The sequence below is a fragment of the Grampus griseus genome (genome assembly GCF_964374135.1).
Source record: "Grampus griseus genome assembly, chromosome: 13".
NCBI classification, from domain to species: Eukaryota; Metazoa; Chordata; class Mammalia; order Artiodactyla; family Delphinidae; genus Grampus; species Grampus griseus.
The window spans coordinates 67,642,890-67,661,262 of record NC_139007.1 but is presented as its reverse complement, the minus strand read 5'-3'; the positions used below and the strand labels follow the sequence as shown (position 1 = coordinate 67,661,262).

General features: G+C 35.7%; 1 protein-coding gene across 2 annotated transcripts in view; it reads right to left on the bottom strand.

Annotated features, from left to right (window-relative positions):
- Nucleotides 1–18,373, bottom strand: part of PEX3 (peroxisomal biogenesis factor 3) — a 36,608-nt gene that overhangs the window by 13,723 nt on the left and 4,512 nt on the right. For both annotated transcript variants that reach the window (XM_082668899.1, XM_082668900.1), the window contains exons 2-8: nucleotides 14,382–14,513; nucleotides 9,717–9,798; nucleotides 3,494–3,537; nucleotides 2,125–2,249; nucleotides 1,751–1,817; nucleotides 1,589–1,643; nucleotides 891–1,059 (exon numbers count right to left, since the gene is read on the bottom strand). In XM_082668899.1, the coding sequence (XP_082525025.1) occupies nucleotides 891–1,059; nucleotides 1,589–1,643; nucleotides 1,751–1,817; nucleotides 2,125–2,249; nucleotides 3,494–3,537; nucleotides 9,717–9,798; nucleotides 14,382–14,513 (674 nt within the window). The remainder of the gene's footprint in view (nucleotides 1–890; nucleotides 1,060–1,588; nucleotides 1,644–1,750; nucleotides 1,818–2,124; nucleotides 2,250–3,493; nucleotides 3,538–9,716; nucleotides 9,799–14,381; nucleotides 14,514–18,373) is intronic.

The following is an 18,373-nucleotide window of genomic DNA, read 5'->3' as shown; positions in this document are numbered from 1 at the left end:
CAGGGTCTCTCAGTACCCACAAACATCTATCTCTGGGGTTTCTGGGCAAGGGGGAAACCGGCAGGCAATGAAAAACATGGCAGTCTTTGTTCTAACAGGACCTTTACGCTGAGGTATGGCATAGGGGCCTCTCTGGTCTAAGACTTCTCCAATTGTTAAGTGAGAGATATTCTTCTCTCAACGGCAAAGAATGGATGCAATCCACTTAGGTATAAAATTTTTTAAAAATGAGGTCTATAACATGTACTCTTTGGCATTTTTATTATTCTTAACCAATGAATAACTTAAATCACAACTGGCTGGGACACACCAGTGTATAGCAACACCATAGCTGGTAAATGTGAGATTAGGCCTTCTTTGTTTCTCAACTGGATGACTCCTTCAGTCCATTCAGATACTGCCATCATTGATTCATCTTAAAAAGCAAATGTGATTGTGGTACTGGCTTGATTAGAATTTGAAATGGAAGTTCAGACTCTTTATCTTGGCACACAAAGCTCTTTAGGATCTTGCCCCAACTACCAGCTTTATCTTCTGTTACCTGACCTCATACAGAAATGCTCTAGCCAAAGGAACTGAATTTGTCTCCTGTGTTCCCCAGGTGTAATTAATACATCTTATTCATTTTATATCCCAATCATACTAGTGTCTGTCACATAACTAATACGCAATAAAATTCTGCTGAATATCTAAAGTTTTTTCTAACTAGAAGTCAGTTCCATTTACAGTTTGTTTTCTAAATTAATGAGGTTTTATTTAAATTACTGAAATACATGTCTTTCAATCACTTACCTTTCAAGAGACTCAGAAATCTAAATTTTAAGAGATAGTGAAAAAAACCTTAAAAAAAAAGAGTAATTCGTTTGGTTAAATGGTTATGAATGAAGCACCTGAACTGCTAATGGAGTTTCTTCATCTGGCATCATATAATGGCACAATAAAGATCTGGATCCATCGTTATTAATCCAAGAAGAAGATTTATGTTGCTCAACGAGATCTCTGATTTCTTTTAGTTTTTGCTCCAAGTCCAAAAGGGACAAAGAATGTTTAAGAGAAACACTAGAAACAGAGAAAAGGGAACTGGGATAAATTGAAACTATACAACACATCCTATACACACTCTTACCCTAACAGGTTACTACCTGAGATCCTGTTTCAACCAGTCAAACCTGAAACTGCTGACTGTGAAATCACTAGAGTAGATTAAGAAATCAGCTACCCGTTAAGGACCAAGAAAAATCTTGTTGCAGATTTCACAAGAAAATTCCCACTGTATGAACGGGAGTTAAAAGCCTCAGACACAGATTTTTAAAAGCAGGTTTTTTATCTCATGACCCAAATATCTCTGGTTTGTTTGGAAATCAATCAATAAACAATGAAACATTAAATCTTTTCCCTTAGTATGAAAAGGTTGATACTGATGAAGAAAATGGATTCCACAATGTAACACCGCAGGGCTGTGTCCATATTAGGTTAAGAGTTTCGCAGACCACCATTTGTCAAATCACTAGCTTCATTAGAACAATTCGAATTTTTCTTTTATTCATCAGAATCAGTAAGTCAGAAAAGCCAAAGCAAAATGCCTTACCTTCCTAAAATCTTCTGCACAGCTTGTTTAATGACAGTGATCAATTCTGTCAGGCCTATTAAAGCAAAAACAAACATAAAAGCATTGTTGACTTTTTCAATTCCTCAATACTACGAATGAATGAATCAGAACTAGTTTACAGGTCACGAATAAGAATCTTACCATCTCCAAGGAGGTGTTGAATACTTGATAAATATTGCTGTTGGACATCTGGGGGGGCAAGAACTGTCTGTATAAAACAGAAATAAGGTACCCAATATTATTAGTAAATAATAATATTTTCATTATAACTTGAGCTGAGATTCTTTAGGACCTGGAACAACAGGAAAAATACTATTCTTTAACATAACAAAAAGCCTAGCTTCAAAATATGAAGAATAATAATGCTAAAAGTTTATAATCACATGAAATATAAAGATATTTATTCTATATGAATTATCATTCTATATGAATTATTTACCAAATAAATAATATTTGGTTAAATTTTGAACCTCTTGAAAGAAAGGGCAATATCTACTGAAGTCTATTAAACTTACAGTGCCATTTTTGCCAACTGCTGCATTATCCAGGTAAATATATCCACCAATTATGTTTAACTGGACTCGCAAAAGAACCACCAGCATGCAAGTACTGTACACAGCTACGATACTTCTTGTGAAACCTTTACAGAGAAAAGAAAACCACTTGGTACTAATTATTAAAATATAAACAAATGTGTAAAATCACAAACCATTCCTACAGTTATTTTTTCATAAGATGACTTTAAAAATACATTTGTAATTGTTTCAAGTACAAAAATATATCAATTCAAAACATTTCATAGTTTATCTGCTTAAAAAATGTTTATCGTAAATTAGGAATGATCTCTTAATTGAAACAATAACCAAAAAAAACAATAACGGATATATTCAGTGAAGGGTTATATATTATTAGCTTAGAAAGGAAAAAAAGAAAGGACTGGGAAGCATTAAGTGTTGCAGCCTCAGAACTCAGAGCTGTCCAGGGAGCTAGTCCTGAGCAAGAGAAGAGGGCTGAGCATGGAAGAGCTCCAGCCGTCAATGGCAGGTAAAAGAGGATAAAGGATAAGCCCGTTAAAGGGCTGGAGGAAGGTACACAAAGACAGGGAAACACCCAGAGACCCGGCTAGGACAGCGTGTTCAAAACAGAGGAGAGAGAAAGGTGTTGACTCTTGTGGAGGGGTCTAGTAGGATGAAAATGTCCAGTGGATTTAGCAACACAGAAGTTACTACTGATGCTTGAGACCTCTGCTTGGGTGGAGATACACGACTGGAAACCAGGCTCTAGTATGTCAAAGAGTGAGTAGGAGTGAAGAAGGAAAGACAGGGAATGTAGAAATCTTTTGTATTATACAATGGATGTGAGAAAGTACAATAGCTGAAAGGAAATACAGGGTAGTACAAAAGTTTAGTTCATTTTCAAATAGGCAAAGTTTAAGCATGATTCAGTTGATAAGGATTAGTTGAATGGATAGGAAAACACAGGAATAACTGACAGTATGAAGTTCTGAGACATGAAGATACATCTCTTCTAGGGCAGCTTTCTGCTACAAATTTTTATCGCTAATCAAAGTCTGCATACAATATCAAAGTAAAGTTACTATCTAAAGTTACTATACTTCAAAGTATATATTGTAGATATCAGTACCTAATATGCATATATGTAGTCTAGGACAGGTTTACATATTATCATAACAATACCACCACCACCGCTAATATTTATTGAGTAGTTTCTATGACCATTGATCTACTTGCTTTATGAGAATTATTTAATCTGAAAAAAACTCTATGAGGTAGGTAAAGAAGAGTTACCCACATAATAGAGTACAAAAATTTCCCATTAAAAATATTTTAAGGCTGTGCTGTTGCACAGAATACGCAGGCTTACTTATTATCTTCAGATCCTCCCATATGTCTAGCTTGTTTGAAGGCCTAAAGAAAAATATCAGAAAATAATAATATAGGTAATCTAACAGAAAACTTTGAACTTTACAGCTCTATACTTAATTATATTTTATCACAGGATAACTGCAGAAAACAAAGCCCATAAAATATAGTAAAAACAACTGTAATTTCAGTAACTGATAATAACAACCATTTTCATAGTATCCTGGTGTATATCCTTCCAGTCTTTCTCCTCCTTCTGAGCATATGCATATTATAAAATCATACAGGAAAAGCAGGAATATTTATTTCTTTCCCTTATTTACTGTTTTATAAATAATGCAGTAGGTTCTATAACTCTTCAAAGGTAAGTAATGAAGTATTTTTTGTTTACAAGTATCATTACAAACACATGCATTTAAATGTGTGTTTGATGTGTTTCTACCCACTGTAGCTATTATCCTTACTGATGTTCAAACTGCCCATCTTTAACTATTGTGGGACTATTCAGGTTAGTTCCGAAGTCCTTTTGACACGACCCCTTTTAGTCTTTGACAACTTCCTTGCTCTCTGACATAAAAAGCTGTTCTGGGTTCATCTTGTTCAATTCTTGCTGCAAACCTGAAATCATCCATTTCTCTGAGAGTCCTGGTTCCTAGTAGTGGAAAATGGTAGTCTGAGACTTAATCCTTTGATTAAGGATGTTCATTGCTACTGGGTAGGTCATTATTTCTAAGCCTTTTCAGTAGACTAAGCTAGTAAATATCAATATATGTATGTATTTATTTATTTATATGAACATATATTCAAAGAGATAAAATACATCATGAATTCATATTGATACTTCTAATTCAAAATTAGGACCACTGGGTTTTTTAACAATCTCATTGTTCTTACATCTGTATTTCTTTTTGCTCACACTAGAAATCAGTGAAACTAACATAATTACTAATTTGCTTCATCCCTCACTCTATGGACAACAGTCTCAGAATAGCAATAGCAACAGTGAAAAGAGTTTAAGTTTTTTTTTTCAATTCTGTATGCTCTAAGAGTATATATCCCACTAAAAACACACAGCCAAATTTCTATTTTTTTAATTAATTAATTAATTAATTTATGGCTGTGTTGGGTCTTTCTGTGCGAAGGCTTTCTCTAGTTGCGGCAAGTGGGGGCCACTCCTCATCGCGGTGTGCAGGCCTCTCACTATGGAGGCGTCTCTCGTTGCGGAGCACAGGCTCCAGACGCGCAGGCTCAGTAATTGTGGCTCACGGGGCTAGCTGCTCCGCGGCATGTGGGATCTTCCCAGACCAGGGCTCGAACCCGTGTCCCCTGCATTGGCAGGCAGATTCTCAACCACTGCGCCACCAGGGAAGCCCTCAAATTTCTATTTTAAAGTCACTTGGCATAGCTTCTCTTTTTGTGATTACAACACCAACTAGATACGCATTTGGGTTAATTTCATTTATTTTACTATTACTTTTTAAACATTGCTTTTTAAACACTAAACATAGTTTTATAAATATGTAAAATATTTATATGGTTCCAAACTCAAATTTATACAACACAGTATATTCAAAGAAGTCCATTCCTACCCACCTTTATTCTTTTTCTTCTTCATAGGTAACTATTAAAAAAATATACTTTAACTTCCCATTGTTTTCCTTTATATAGGCAAATATGTATATATATTCATATCTGCCCCCTTAGATAAATGGTGGCATTCTATACACATTTTCCTTTATCTTTTAAAAAAATATAACAATATATCCTGGGGATCATTCCATAATAGTATAGAGATAGTAGCCATCGTTGTTTTTTTTTTTTTTTTAAAAACCATGGCATAGTACTCCACTCACTGTGTGTGTATACTATGTGGATGAAGTTCAGGGCTTTTCAAATCACCTTTGTGGTAGGACCAGGTATTTTTCTTATTTCTAATCTGTCACAGATGAACAGTTTGGTAAAATAAAATAAAAATGAATTACTAGAAAAGTCAAATTAAAAAACCACAAAGATACAAAAAATACAATCCCATATTCTTTATAATTATAATCAGACAATGAGTTACCATTACAATTGTGGGATATTACTAGCTTCTTATCTTTCTTTGGCACTGGAGAGACTGTAGAGTTTCAGGTGTCCCTTTCCTAGATGGCACAAGTGTGGTAGATATATGGAGAAAATCCTACCTGGCCCTGATGCAACCTTACGCTACTGTTCAGGCCTTGTGGCAGAACACCATATTTTAGTCCCATATTAAACTGGGAATCAACCACGATTCAAGGGTTAGGTATTTTAATGCAAGTAAATCACTTCTTTTGAATGTTATCTAAGATAAATTTCAAAGTGATTCTTATAGAAATTCTAAATGAAACAAGGTAAGAAAACAGTGGTTCCAAAATTTTAACACAGGAAGTGCTCAACAGCAGCAGGCTGTGGAAGGGCAAACTAGGGTGTCTGTCTGGAAACTGTACTTACTGGGCATGATTTTGGTGGGACAGGACCGAATTATAGCCATGCAGGACATTTCTTCATGTTGACATTCACCACTATCAGACTTAAAAGTAGATTTAATTGAGTTATGAGACCTAATGTACAGCACGGTGAATACAGTTGATAATAATGCTTTCGTATACTTGAAATTTCCTGAGAATAGATGTTAAGTGTTCTCACCACACACCAAAAAAATGGTAACTACATGAGGTGATGGATATGTTAATTAGCTTGACTGTGGTAATCACTTTTAATATATACATTTACAAAAAATGAAAAAAAAAATTCACCTTATCTGTTTTAAAGATTCTGATTCCAGACCTATGTAGAACAGAGGAAAGTACTTTCTAGGCCAAGATTCCTTTCAAATGATTTGTCTGATGGAAACCAACTTCAAGTTAAATACAATCAGACTCTTTAATATTACCAAAATATGTTTAAGAATTAAACTAATCCTTTCAAAGTGTTCTACCTGTCTTGTGATGAAGGATGTTTAAGATCCTTTGCCATTGAAACTACACTGCCATTATCAATCATCAATAAGAATGCCAAATATTAAAGGCAGTGTTGTTTATTTGCTACTATAAAACTGATAAAATAAGACTATCAAACCTTTCATTTATTTCTGATTAGTTATTATCACAATTAGTTCAAGGAGAAAATTAACTTGCTTGACAGGCTTATATGAGGCCGGAGTTGACTGAAAACCAATACAAAAGCAGTCATAAGATTGGAGGCCTTACTTTAATCACACTTTGTAAGGGCTCAAGCGTCTCTTTATGCAAATACTTCTCAAATGGACATTCTCTCCTCCCCCAGCCCCCAAACTGCAAATAGTAATTTCAAATCAAAAGAAAGGAAAGAAAAAATAACACAGAGATGTTTAAAGAGGAAACAGGCAATGAGGAGAACTGTTGTGCATCTTACCCTTCCAAGAATTTAAAAAATTCTCCTGTGTTATAAAGAGAAGAGGGCTCACGCCTTTTCTTTAAAGCTATCCAGGATTACCCATCATTAATCCCTTTGCTCTCTAGCCTCCCACATTTTCTCCCACATTTTGCTTTTACTTTTTACCACAGACTAACCATAGTATGTCTTGAATTATGACAATTTATTTCATCTAATTCCTCCTTTGGATGACAAAGTCTTAGAGAGAAAGAGACCTTATCTTAATTATCTTAAATCCTCCAAAACACAGGGAATGTAGGGCCTTACGGGAAACAGGGTTACCAAGAAAGAATCCCACTTATGTTTAATGTGTGTGTTTCTGTGTTGCTTTTATAAAAGTGTATTCACTTATTTCATTTGTCTTGCCTTCTCAGTAAGACTAAAACTTAAGGCAGTTAAAATTTATTTTTCTATATGTTTCTTCTTTATATAATCACATGAACTAATTTATAAACCAAACCTTACATCCATAAGTAGTAGTAAAAGTGTGTCAGCCTCTAAGAATCATGAAACTAAGGAAAAAATTCTTATCACTAGCATTATACTTTAATCAGATTAAAAAACCTGATCAGTTGGTTGAATGAGGGAATATCTAGGTTATGCCTTTTTTAAAGTAGTTTTCTTTAGGGACTGTCATCATGTTGTTGAAGTGCAGAGTTGTAACTTTGCGTGGATTATGGACAGTCAATAATATGTATTTAAAAGCTGCACTATTGCAAAACGGGTGTATTCTCCAGGTACTCATACATTTTTCTTTTACTGTTACTTGATTTTTATTTATTTTTTTAAAATCTATTTTTATTGTTGGCTGCGTTGGATCTTAGCTGCAGCATGTGGAATCTTTTGTTGCAGTGCGTGGGCTCTTTGTTGTGGCGTGTGTGTGGGCTTTCTCTCTAGTTGTGGCGCGCAGTCTCAGTAGTTGTGGTGTGCAGGCTCAGTAGTTGCGACGCGCAGGCTTAGTTGCCCCATGGCGTGTGGGATCTTAGCTCGCTGACCAGGGATTGAACCTGCATCCCCTGTGTTGGAAGACGGATTCTTAACCACTGGACCACCAGGGAAGTCCCTGTTACTTGATTTTTAAACTTTGTTTTAGCCACTTAAAAACTGTTACGACACAATTTGCTTCAAATCCATTCCAAGTTGTATATTTGTTTTCTAATAAAAAAATTACAATTTATACCCCCATCCAAAAAAAGTACACAAACCAACTGTATATAAATTCACTGTTATTTTGGGAGGTATTGTCTGACCACAGAAAATGTCTTCAAAGAAATTTTCCAGCTTGCTGCATAACCTGCCTGAGCACTAAATTCCTATCTGCAAAATGGAGTTAATAATATCTGCCTCAGAAGCAACCTAAGTGTCCATAGACAGATGAATGGATAAAGGAGATGTGGCACATATATACAATGGAATATTAGTCAGCCATAAAAAGAAACGAAATTTGGGTCATTTGTAGTGAGGTGGATGGACCTAGAGTCTGTCATACAGAGTGAAGTAAGTCAGAAAGAGAAAAACAAATACTGTATGCTAACACATATATATGGAATTTAAAGAAAAAAATGGTTATGAAGAACATAGGGGCAGGACAGGAATAAAGATGCAGACGCAGAGAATGGACTTGAGGACACGGGGAGGAGGAAGGGTAAGCTGGGACGAAGTGAGAGAGTGGCATGGACATATATACACTACCAAATGTAAAATAGATAGCTAGTGGGAAGCTGCCGCATAGCACAGGGAGATCGGCTCGGTGCTTTGTGACCACCTAGAGGGGTGGGATAGGGAGGGTGGGAGGGAGACGCAAGAGGGAGGAGATATGGGGATATATGTATATGTATAGCTGATTCACTTTGTTATAAAGCAGAAACTAACACACCATTGTAAAGCAATTATACTCCAATAAAGATGTTAAAAAAAAAATCTGCCTCACAAGGATACTGTGGAAATTAAATGGGAGTAATGTATCTAGCACTGGGCCTGGCACAAAGAGACACCCCAGAAAGAGCACTTTCTTTCCCCTGACTACTGGAGGATGATTACAAGGAAAATGAATATCTTTCCATAAGGCCACAATGATTAAAATATATTTAGTGAAACCATTCCCCTCCACCCCCCTTCTTGTTCATTAAAAGAAGCCATTTCCTTCTGGAAGTCTTCTCAAACTAACACAGCATCACACTAAATTACAATACTCCAATACACACTACTCTCCACATACAAGGTCCTATGTATGAAAGTGCTTTGTACACAGTACACTGTCATGGTAAGATAAATTATCATTATCATATGTTCATGTTATATTTGTACTTCATTTTGTTAATGATATAAAATGTCAGTTCATATGCTTTAGTTATTTAAAATGTATGTTCACATGCTTTAGCTAGTACGCTGTAAACTCTTTAAGAATATTAAAGAGTTAATATTTAATATTTAACATTACTGTCGCTTCACAACATCTGGTTCAGGAACACATTCCCTAAGTACTCCATAATTAAATTTCTGAAAAAGTGTCAGAGTGACAGAAGATCTCTTCATATGAAAACCAGAATACATACAAATATTGTCACCCTAAATACTTTGCACACCAAGGTAGAACATAAATAAATGGACAAAATATTAATTAAATGATATCGTAAGTAAATATTTTTTTCTAAATGAGCTTATTTATTATAAGCTCTAAATAGAAAGAAAAATAAGAAAACAAAGACTTTTGAAAAGTATTTCAGTTACATTCCATAAATTTTCAGTGCAATGTATACATGAGAATGGCTGTAACTTGCATTTACCTGTTTTTTAGCAGAGCTGTAAGGCTCTCAGAATTGAGTTGCTGCATTAAGGCCTCTCTCAGTGTTGGAAGCATGGACAGCACTATAATACAAACAGAAAATTAAAAAGGTCACAAGTGATAGGACTGCCTTCACTGAGAAATGCACATTGTTTTAGGCTATATGACAGGACTAGCAACTATCAAGGGTTGGTAAGGAAGGTCAGGGCTTTCAAATTATTATTAAGAATAAAAACCAGTTACATACTAATAAATCATTTATCTGCTCATGTGAAGCAAAATTATGCATATACATGTGATGATCATAGTGATGCAAACAAGTACACGTAGAAGAAAGAATGGGAAGAATTATTACCAAATGTTAACAGTGTTGGTCTTTGGGCTACAGACTATGGATAATTCTTTTTTCTTTTTCCAGATCTTTTACAATAAATGTTTATTTCTGATTCAATAAAATGATCTTTTGTCTTTAGCTATACTTCTTGCTTCACATTTTATTTCTAATTTTAGAAAACACTGATTTCTTAACTACTACAAAGCAACAGGCATTTGTTACGACCTAGACAAAAGTGCATCAGGCTAGGGATTAAGAGCTGCCGAGTTGTAGTTTTGGTTTTGACAATGGCTATTGTTCGAATACCAACATGAAGATACAATAAGATATAATACTCTGTGGAAAAAAAGACTGCATGTAATTTACGGGAGTTATTTATTTATGGCTCTATGCATGGTATAAGAAATGTTGGTGAAATGTACATACATAAATTTAAAAACTACTAAAGAAGTAGTGACAACAAAATGAAAAAATATCAAGAGATTACAAATGCTATATTCTAAATGGGAAAACTTTAGTGTATGATTTTTACTTCTTGACAAGGCAAGATATTAACGACAAGATCCATGTTATTTTTTTCAATAGAAAATTCAGCTTTTAACCTACTCTAAACATTTATTTCAGTGCTGCATTGTGTAGCTTCAGCACATTTCCTCAAGATACGTGATTAAATCACCTAAGTTGTTTAGACCACTAACTGAAGTAGCAGCTCAGTCAATGTAAAACGTGGTTTCTCTCTTAGTGTCCGTGGTATATATATCTAGCCTAAACACGGTATTTTATCTTACCAAGAAAAAGCAACACTAGAGTCCTAAATTCAGAAAAAGTAGTAGGGAACTTTAAAGATTATGTGGTATGACAACATGATTTAAGAGGAATCTCTTCAATAATTCTCCTGAGAGATAAGAGCTTCTGACTTTCCACTTCAGCATACTCAATCAAAGACAAGGCTATTCTTCTCTTCTAGCCATCTGTACTAACACTGAACAAATATGTTTCTGTACTGAGTTGAATACAGCTTTCATGTCTTGCTTTAGCCACCTGGTCTCCATGATAAACACCCCCAGTCCAACCACAAATCACAGGACAACCCTTCACCAGCCTTGAATCTGTGTGACCCTGAGCAAATTATTTAACTTCTCTGTGCCTCAGTTTCCTCATCTGTAAACTGGGGATGACAGTGGATCTACCTTACAAGACTGTTGTAAGGATTAAGGATAAAAGGCATTAGAACAGTGCTTCTTTACACATGGAAATGCTCAGCAAGTGTTAGCTCTTTTTATTATTATCCTTACTTGGCTTCTTCTGACACATGCCAGTTTGTATCTTCTTAACATGTGACAGGCAGAAATGGACCTCTGCTCTGACTACCACAGAGCATGTTATAACTACCTTTGAGCTGAACCACAGACTTTATTACTTCAGTCTAAGATTAAATTAGTATTTCCAGAAGTCACATCATACTCTGGTTCATAACAAGCTTATGTTCAACTAGAATTCCCAATCTTTCCTCATACCTCCTGTTTTTAAGCAAGCTTGGATAATTCTGTATCAGTACAATTGACTTTTAATGCAGAACAATTCTTTTATCCCAGTCTAGCACTTAAACGGGACTAGACTATTTTGCATCCCAAAACTTCATTTGTGGTGTCAGTTATGCATCCAAGCGTTGTGTCATGTGTAAATTTAATAAGCACTTCTCCCAAATCTTTAGTAAAATCATGAAGATGGTAGAGACAATGGGCAGGGCACAGAAGCATTCCATTAGATACTATCTTTCAAGTTGGGGCCAACTTCTTGGGTTAAAAAACTGATTATATTTACCTAAAAGTACTAAATTTTTCTAGTATGTCCATTACATCTTATTCAAAAGAATAGAAATTTAATTATATGATTTGTAACCCCATTATCAATACATATCAGAAAGCTAATCTGGAAATCTTTTCAGTGAACCTATACTTTGGCTCTTAGTGGGCACCATATTTTAGTTCTAACTGCCTGTATCAGCTATGCATTCATCTGAGGGGTGTGATGGTCATGGAAATGTGCCGCTCGCATCTTCTGCTGGGAGAAGCATAATTAGCTGTCAGCTCCAGCTGCCACCCCTCTGGATCTACACCGCTCTCAGCCAATGACAGTGCTTGGTGGGGATACTAAAGCAGGCCCGATCCTGAGGGACTCCTCTACCAGGGAACTTAGGCTTGAGGACTCCCGACTGGCCTGCCAAAACTTTCTTAAAACCGTGCTGTACTCAGAGACTCTTCTTACCTAACCTTCCTTCCTCTGCCCATTCTATTCACAACTATCAGACCTGTATGGTGGTCTAAAGGCTTTCCTTGCTTACTTCTCCTCCCTCCTCTTTATTCTGCATGGGTGTTCCCCCCAGTCAGTCTCCTGCACATCTAATCCCATCTTAGCTGTGCTTCCCAGAGCACCTAAACTGACACAAGGGTCCATGTCAAACTAAGATGTATTTTGAGATCCCAGAAGTCAGCATTTTTCATTTTTTGAAAATTTGAGTAATAACTGGAAATGAACTGTTCTTAAACTAGTGGTTAACAGTGGGGAGAGGGAAGGGGCAGGGGCAGTACAGGGGTAGGAAAAAAAAAGGATTATTTTGGGATTATATGAAATCATGTATGTGAAACTTTTGAAAACTGTAAAGCACTAAATAATTTTTCATTCAATTAAACAAAAAGAAAAGAAAAAAAAGAAATGGACTGCTCTTATTCTTTAAAAATTCATTAAAATGTCCTTGGTAGTACCACTACATTGAATGCTAAATATTGATTTAAAGAATTGTGTAATTTTTAAAAAGTTATGTTACTGAGTATTTATTATGTACCAAGCACTTTATATGAATTACTGCATTCTCATAAAACATTTATGAAGTGGGTTTTATGATGATCATTTTATAGAGGAAAGAACTAGATTTAGATTTGCCCAAAGACACACAGATATTACAAGGCAAAACTAGGAACGGAACCAGATCTGCCTCACCCTTGAGCCTGTGCTCTTACTTACTGTACCTTATCTGAGTTGCCATTTTACACAGCATTTATGATTAATTTTTGCTTTATAGATTGAAGTATTATTATTTCAAACATTAAAAATCATGGGACTTCCCTGGCAGTCCAGTGGTTAAGACTCTGCGCTCCCAATGCAGGGGGCACGTGTTCAATCCCAGGTAGGGGAACTAAGATCCCGCATGCCGCATGGCACAGACGAAAAAAAAAAAAAAAAAATCATACTCCAGCTGAAATGCAATGTGTCTCTTAACCTTCTTAATCCCAGCCTCTTTATCAAATGAGACTGAACTAAAAACAAAGTTCTTCCAACCTTGAAAAAATATTCTACTTTTAAAATTGAACAAAGAGAACCTACCTTTATAAATTTTTTTCTAAATTGTTCTTGAAAGAAATGGTAGAAAAGCATTAAGCTTCAAACAATAACAAAGAAAAACAAGTTTGACATGGATTTGAGAACTCATTCTTCAAGGAGTTATGCCAATTATAACGTAACACCTTGTTTTCTTCAAATATGGGCAGCTGATTTTGTTATAGCATCCTCCCAGTAGGTTTCTAGCTCTGGAGATTAAATTATTACCACTGATTAACACTGAGTGTATACTATTGTGTTAGACTTACAGGTCTCTAGGTGCCTTGTTAATGTAAGAAATTCTTTACTATGACATACATGGCCCAATGGCATCAGGCCCACTCCTGCAGCCCTGTCTCCTATCACTCTTCTTCCATTGCTCATGCTACTCTAACTACACAGCCTTTTTCGCTATTTCTCAAATATGCCAAGCTTGTTCCCACCACAAGCATTTTGTATGGCTCCCTCCATTGTATCATTTAATTTCTCCTCAAATGTCACTTCCTTAAAGAGGTCTGACTCCTGGTTGCCCCACCTTAAAGAGCACCCCACCCCTCACACAGCTCATTCTCTTGTAAGCAGTCATCACTGCCTAAAGTCATTTATCTGTTGTTTATCATCTTCTTCTCTCACTAGTGAATAAACTCTGAAGGTCAGGTTTTTGTTTTTTCACAAAATTGACCAAATTGTTCACCTTCTGTTTCCCCAGTGCTGAGTACTGTTGAGTATTTGCTGAATGAATAAATAAAATGAATGAACAAGCATCTATGTTGCATATTAATTTACATTGATTTTCCAAATCCACATTAAACGATGTATTTCAGTTAAATCATGTAAATACTTGCTAGATTTAGCATTTTTGCCTTTTCCTCTAACTTTGGTCCTGGAGGTATGCAAATTAATATAAATCATCAAGCAACTTTATACATGTATAAATAGTTCTCTTTGTCTTACCTGTCATATTGCAAGTCCTCTGGTTACTTTCAAAATGATATTGTCGTCGTGCTTGGGCAATGTATTCTGCAGCCTCCCTTTCTTGTATTTCTCTGATTTTCTTCTGTCCATATTTCCCCAGGATATATATTCCTAAAATTATTTTTTAAAACAAGTTAGTATATCAATGCAGTTAATTAGAGTATTAAAAATTCTAAACAGTATTTTTAACCCACTTTATCCAAATATGAGGCTTATATTAGTGAAAAGCTAAAAATTACAACTTTTAAGAACCTAAATTAAAGAACTGTATAAGAATTGCAACCTGAAGAGAAGGAAAAGGAGACTGGCATTTTAAAAGCCAATGATAGATGGGTACATAAAGACTAGGTCTAAAGAAACAGAAAGGAATTAAATCTACAAAGTAAGGCAATGCCTTTAATAGTGAACTGGAGATATTCTAAATGTCCAGCAAAAGGGAACTGTTTAAATACATTATGGTCTAGCCATACAATGGACTCTTACGTAGCTATTAAAAACTACATTGCTAAATAGTTAATGACTTAAGGAAACATCCATGTTATAGTGTTAGAGGATAAAATAAGATCCTAGAAGTTTTGCTTTTTAATGTAAATAAACATATATGACAACAGATGGATTTTAATTTCTTACATATATTAAACAATGATCATTGCTAAATAGTGGGATAGCAGGTGATTTTTTTCCTTCTTCTTGCTTCTCTATGGTTTACACATTTTCTTCAACCAAAATATAATACTTTTTAAAAATATAAGAAAAAATTTAAAAGGAAGAATAAAAGGAAGGTAGGTTGTCAAGCAGACATCTAAAACTAGAAACTTAAGTGAAAAAGGGAAGGTGAAAAGGGTACAAAAATTCCTAAATTATGACACTATGATATAAAAATATAGGTGGGGTCTTACGGCCTGTAATTTACTTTAACACATTTCAGTATAGACAGTATAATATAAAATGTGCACATTTTGGTCATACCTTATAGGCATTCAGTTGTCCTGACTGGGAATGTTAACACTCCAGCGTGGTTAGTTAGCATTTGATCAAAAGCCATAGTTCAAGGTTTAAGCATTTCAACTAACCTAGCAAAATGAATATCAGAAATGGCTTTTCACAGATTAAATGACTGGTGTTTAAGATACTGGGTTAGCTGAGACATTTTAGTAATATTCATTTGAACAAGAATATACGAGAAAGTCCTTAACCCTTAGGAATGGCTTAGTCTCGGATCCTCAGCTGCTAGTTCGAAGGATTCTTAGTCAAGAGGGTTAACCACATGGCCAGCAGAATCCTACATCTAGAATACTGTTGCATTTGCTTTGGGTAAATCGTTTATGCATGGTGCTGTTGTAGCACAAAGAAAGGACAATGGGATTTCAATGAGCTTATAGAACAAGTTATGATACTGTTTTATCTATCCTTGATAATAGATGTTTTAATGTGAGCCAGAATTTGTTTCATGATAACCTGGCAACAAGGCTGTAGGAGAATAACTAATCCTCACCTACCTCCAACTGTCTGTAGCCTCCAATATAACAAGAAAGAACATAAGAATTGTACATGACCGAAATAACTGGATTTGGTCTGTTTGTCACAGGTGGGAAGGAGGAAGCCCACTAAGAACTGCAAAGCAAACACGTATCCTGAATTATTTTCACTAATGTAAGCAATACAGATGAACTGATAACATGTTATATGTCTTAAAAAGACATTGAAAGAGTATGTGCTACAAATAATTAGAAATAAAGTGTGACTGCTGTTAGGTCTAGATGCAAAAAATGTATTACAATCTCCTTAAAGAATAAATAAAAATTCATATAAATGTCTTCAGAGCTACCTTTCTTGTAATTCATCCTCAATAAACTGAAGACAGTGCCATAATACTAACAGAATGAAGCAACTGACTTATGTTTCACGAAGTAACCCTTTGACAGGCAACTCTTAGATAATAACTACTTCTAAATGAATTGCTTCTATTTTATTTGCACAACAGATGGCTAAAAGTTATGTGTAAAATGATTATTATTTCTCAAATAATAATAGCGTAAAATGAAATGCTGCAATGACACCCCTTGTATAGTTAAGAATTTTCTGGAATAATAGTAAATTTGATTGGTCTATGTGTTTTCCTGGGGAGAACGTCCACTGCTTTCATTAGATTTTCAACGGTGTCTGACAAAAACACTTTAGGAACTACAGTTGACCTCTGAACAACTCCAGGGTTAGGGGTGCAGAACACTCCCTCCAGAAGTGGAAAATCTGCTTGTAACTTTACAGTGGGCTCAATTCATAGTTCTGTGCCCTTGGATTCAACCGAGGATCTGTTGTGCTGCAGTATTTACTGAAAAAAGTCTGCATATAAGTGGCCTTGCACAGTCCAAATCTGAGTCGTTCAAAGGTCAAATGTATTGTGTAAGTGGCCCTGTGCAGTTCAAACCTGTTTTGTTCAAGGGTCAACTAACTGTACTGTGTTTAATTTGGTAAATGTAGTATATTCTTACTAAAGCTAAAAGATAAATTATTATGGGTTGAAGAGTATCCTAGCCCAAATTAACATGTTGAAGCTCTAGTACTTCAGAAAGTGACATTTGGAGATAGGGTCTTTGCAGAGATAATCAAGTTAAAAGGAGGTCACTAAGGTGGGCCTAATCCAGTACGACTGGTGTTCTTATAAGAACGGGAAATTTGGACATAGACATGTGTACAGGAAAGATGATGTAAAGACACAGGGAGGAGAAAGCTATCTACAAGCCAAGGAGAAGGGCCTGGAACAGATCCTCTCTTAAAGCCCTGAGACGGAACAAATCCTGCCAACACATTGATCTTGGATTTCTGGCCTCCAAAATTGAGAGACAATACATTTCTGTTGCTTAAGCAACTCAGTTTGTGGTACTTCGTTATGGCAGCCCTAGCAAACTGATACAAGGCATTAGGCTAAAATCCCATAATCCATTATTTTCCTCGAGTTAGCACTGAAGTAAATTCCTATACAAGGACTAATTTACCCAGGCTCTCATTTGCAAAATTCATAAATTCTGATTTTGTCTGATTTGTTTCCCTACAGAAGTAAGAATGAAGGCAGAGAATTCATTACCTAAAATGTGGAGTTCAGGATACACCTGACTTGCTGCCTGAAGTTTGGCCCAGAAGAGAGTACATACTGATGGCTGTGGCACCAACTAGGCAGGTAACTTTAAGCAAGTCTTTCCTCTCTCTGGGTCTAAATTTCTTCATAAAATGAAAGGCTGGGATTATATGAGCTTTAAGTTTTCTTCTTTAGCTATGACTTTATTTATGAATAATGAAAACATTCACTAAATATCTCAAAGAATAAATGTAAAATGTTTTGACGTTTCCTTTCAGAACACTGCTGGTAAAGCAAAATATCTTCTAGCCTTCCCATATTACGAATTTGGTTTTCTAAAACCATCACTTAGTGCCTTAATGGATGAAAATCCTTCAGTATAACTATTTTACTAGGTTAATAATGCCAATAAGGGTTTGAAAATAATCTATTAACTTCACTCCCATACAAAAGACCACCAAACCCTTCTATTCTGATCTATTTCAGAAATATTTTCTAAACTTTGCCACTTTAGTCCACTCCTCTACCACTGTCTTCATTCAGACCCAGATTATTAATGCTCTCGAACAGGTTTAACAGCTTCCTAACTCTCCTTTGTTTCTGGTCTCACACCTTTCCAATCCATCTTTTATATGCAAAGTGATTTTCTAAAACTTGAATCTGACTGTACTACTGCCATATTTAGAATTCTTCAACACCCTGCCATCATTTCTTAATGTACAGTCCCTGTTCCACTTACATCAGAATTACTGATGGGGTACTTGTTAAAAATGTAGCCTTGGGGCTCTCCTGGTGGCGCAGTGGTTGAGAGTCCACCTGCCGATGCAGGGGACGCGGGTTCGTGCCCCGGTCCGGGAAGATCCCACATGCCGCCGAGCGGCTGGGCCTGTGAGCC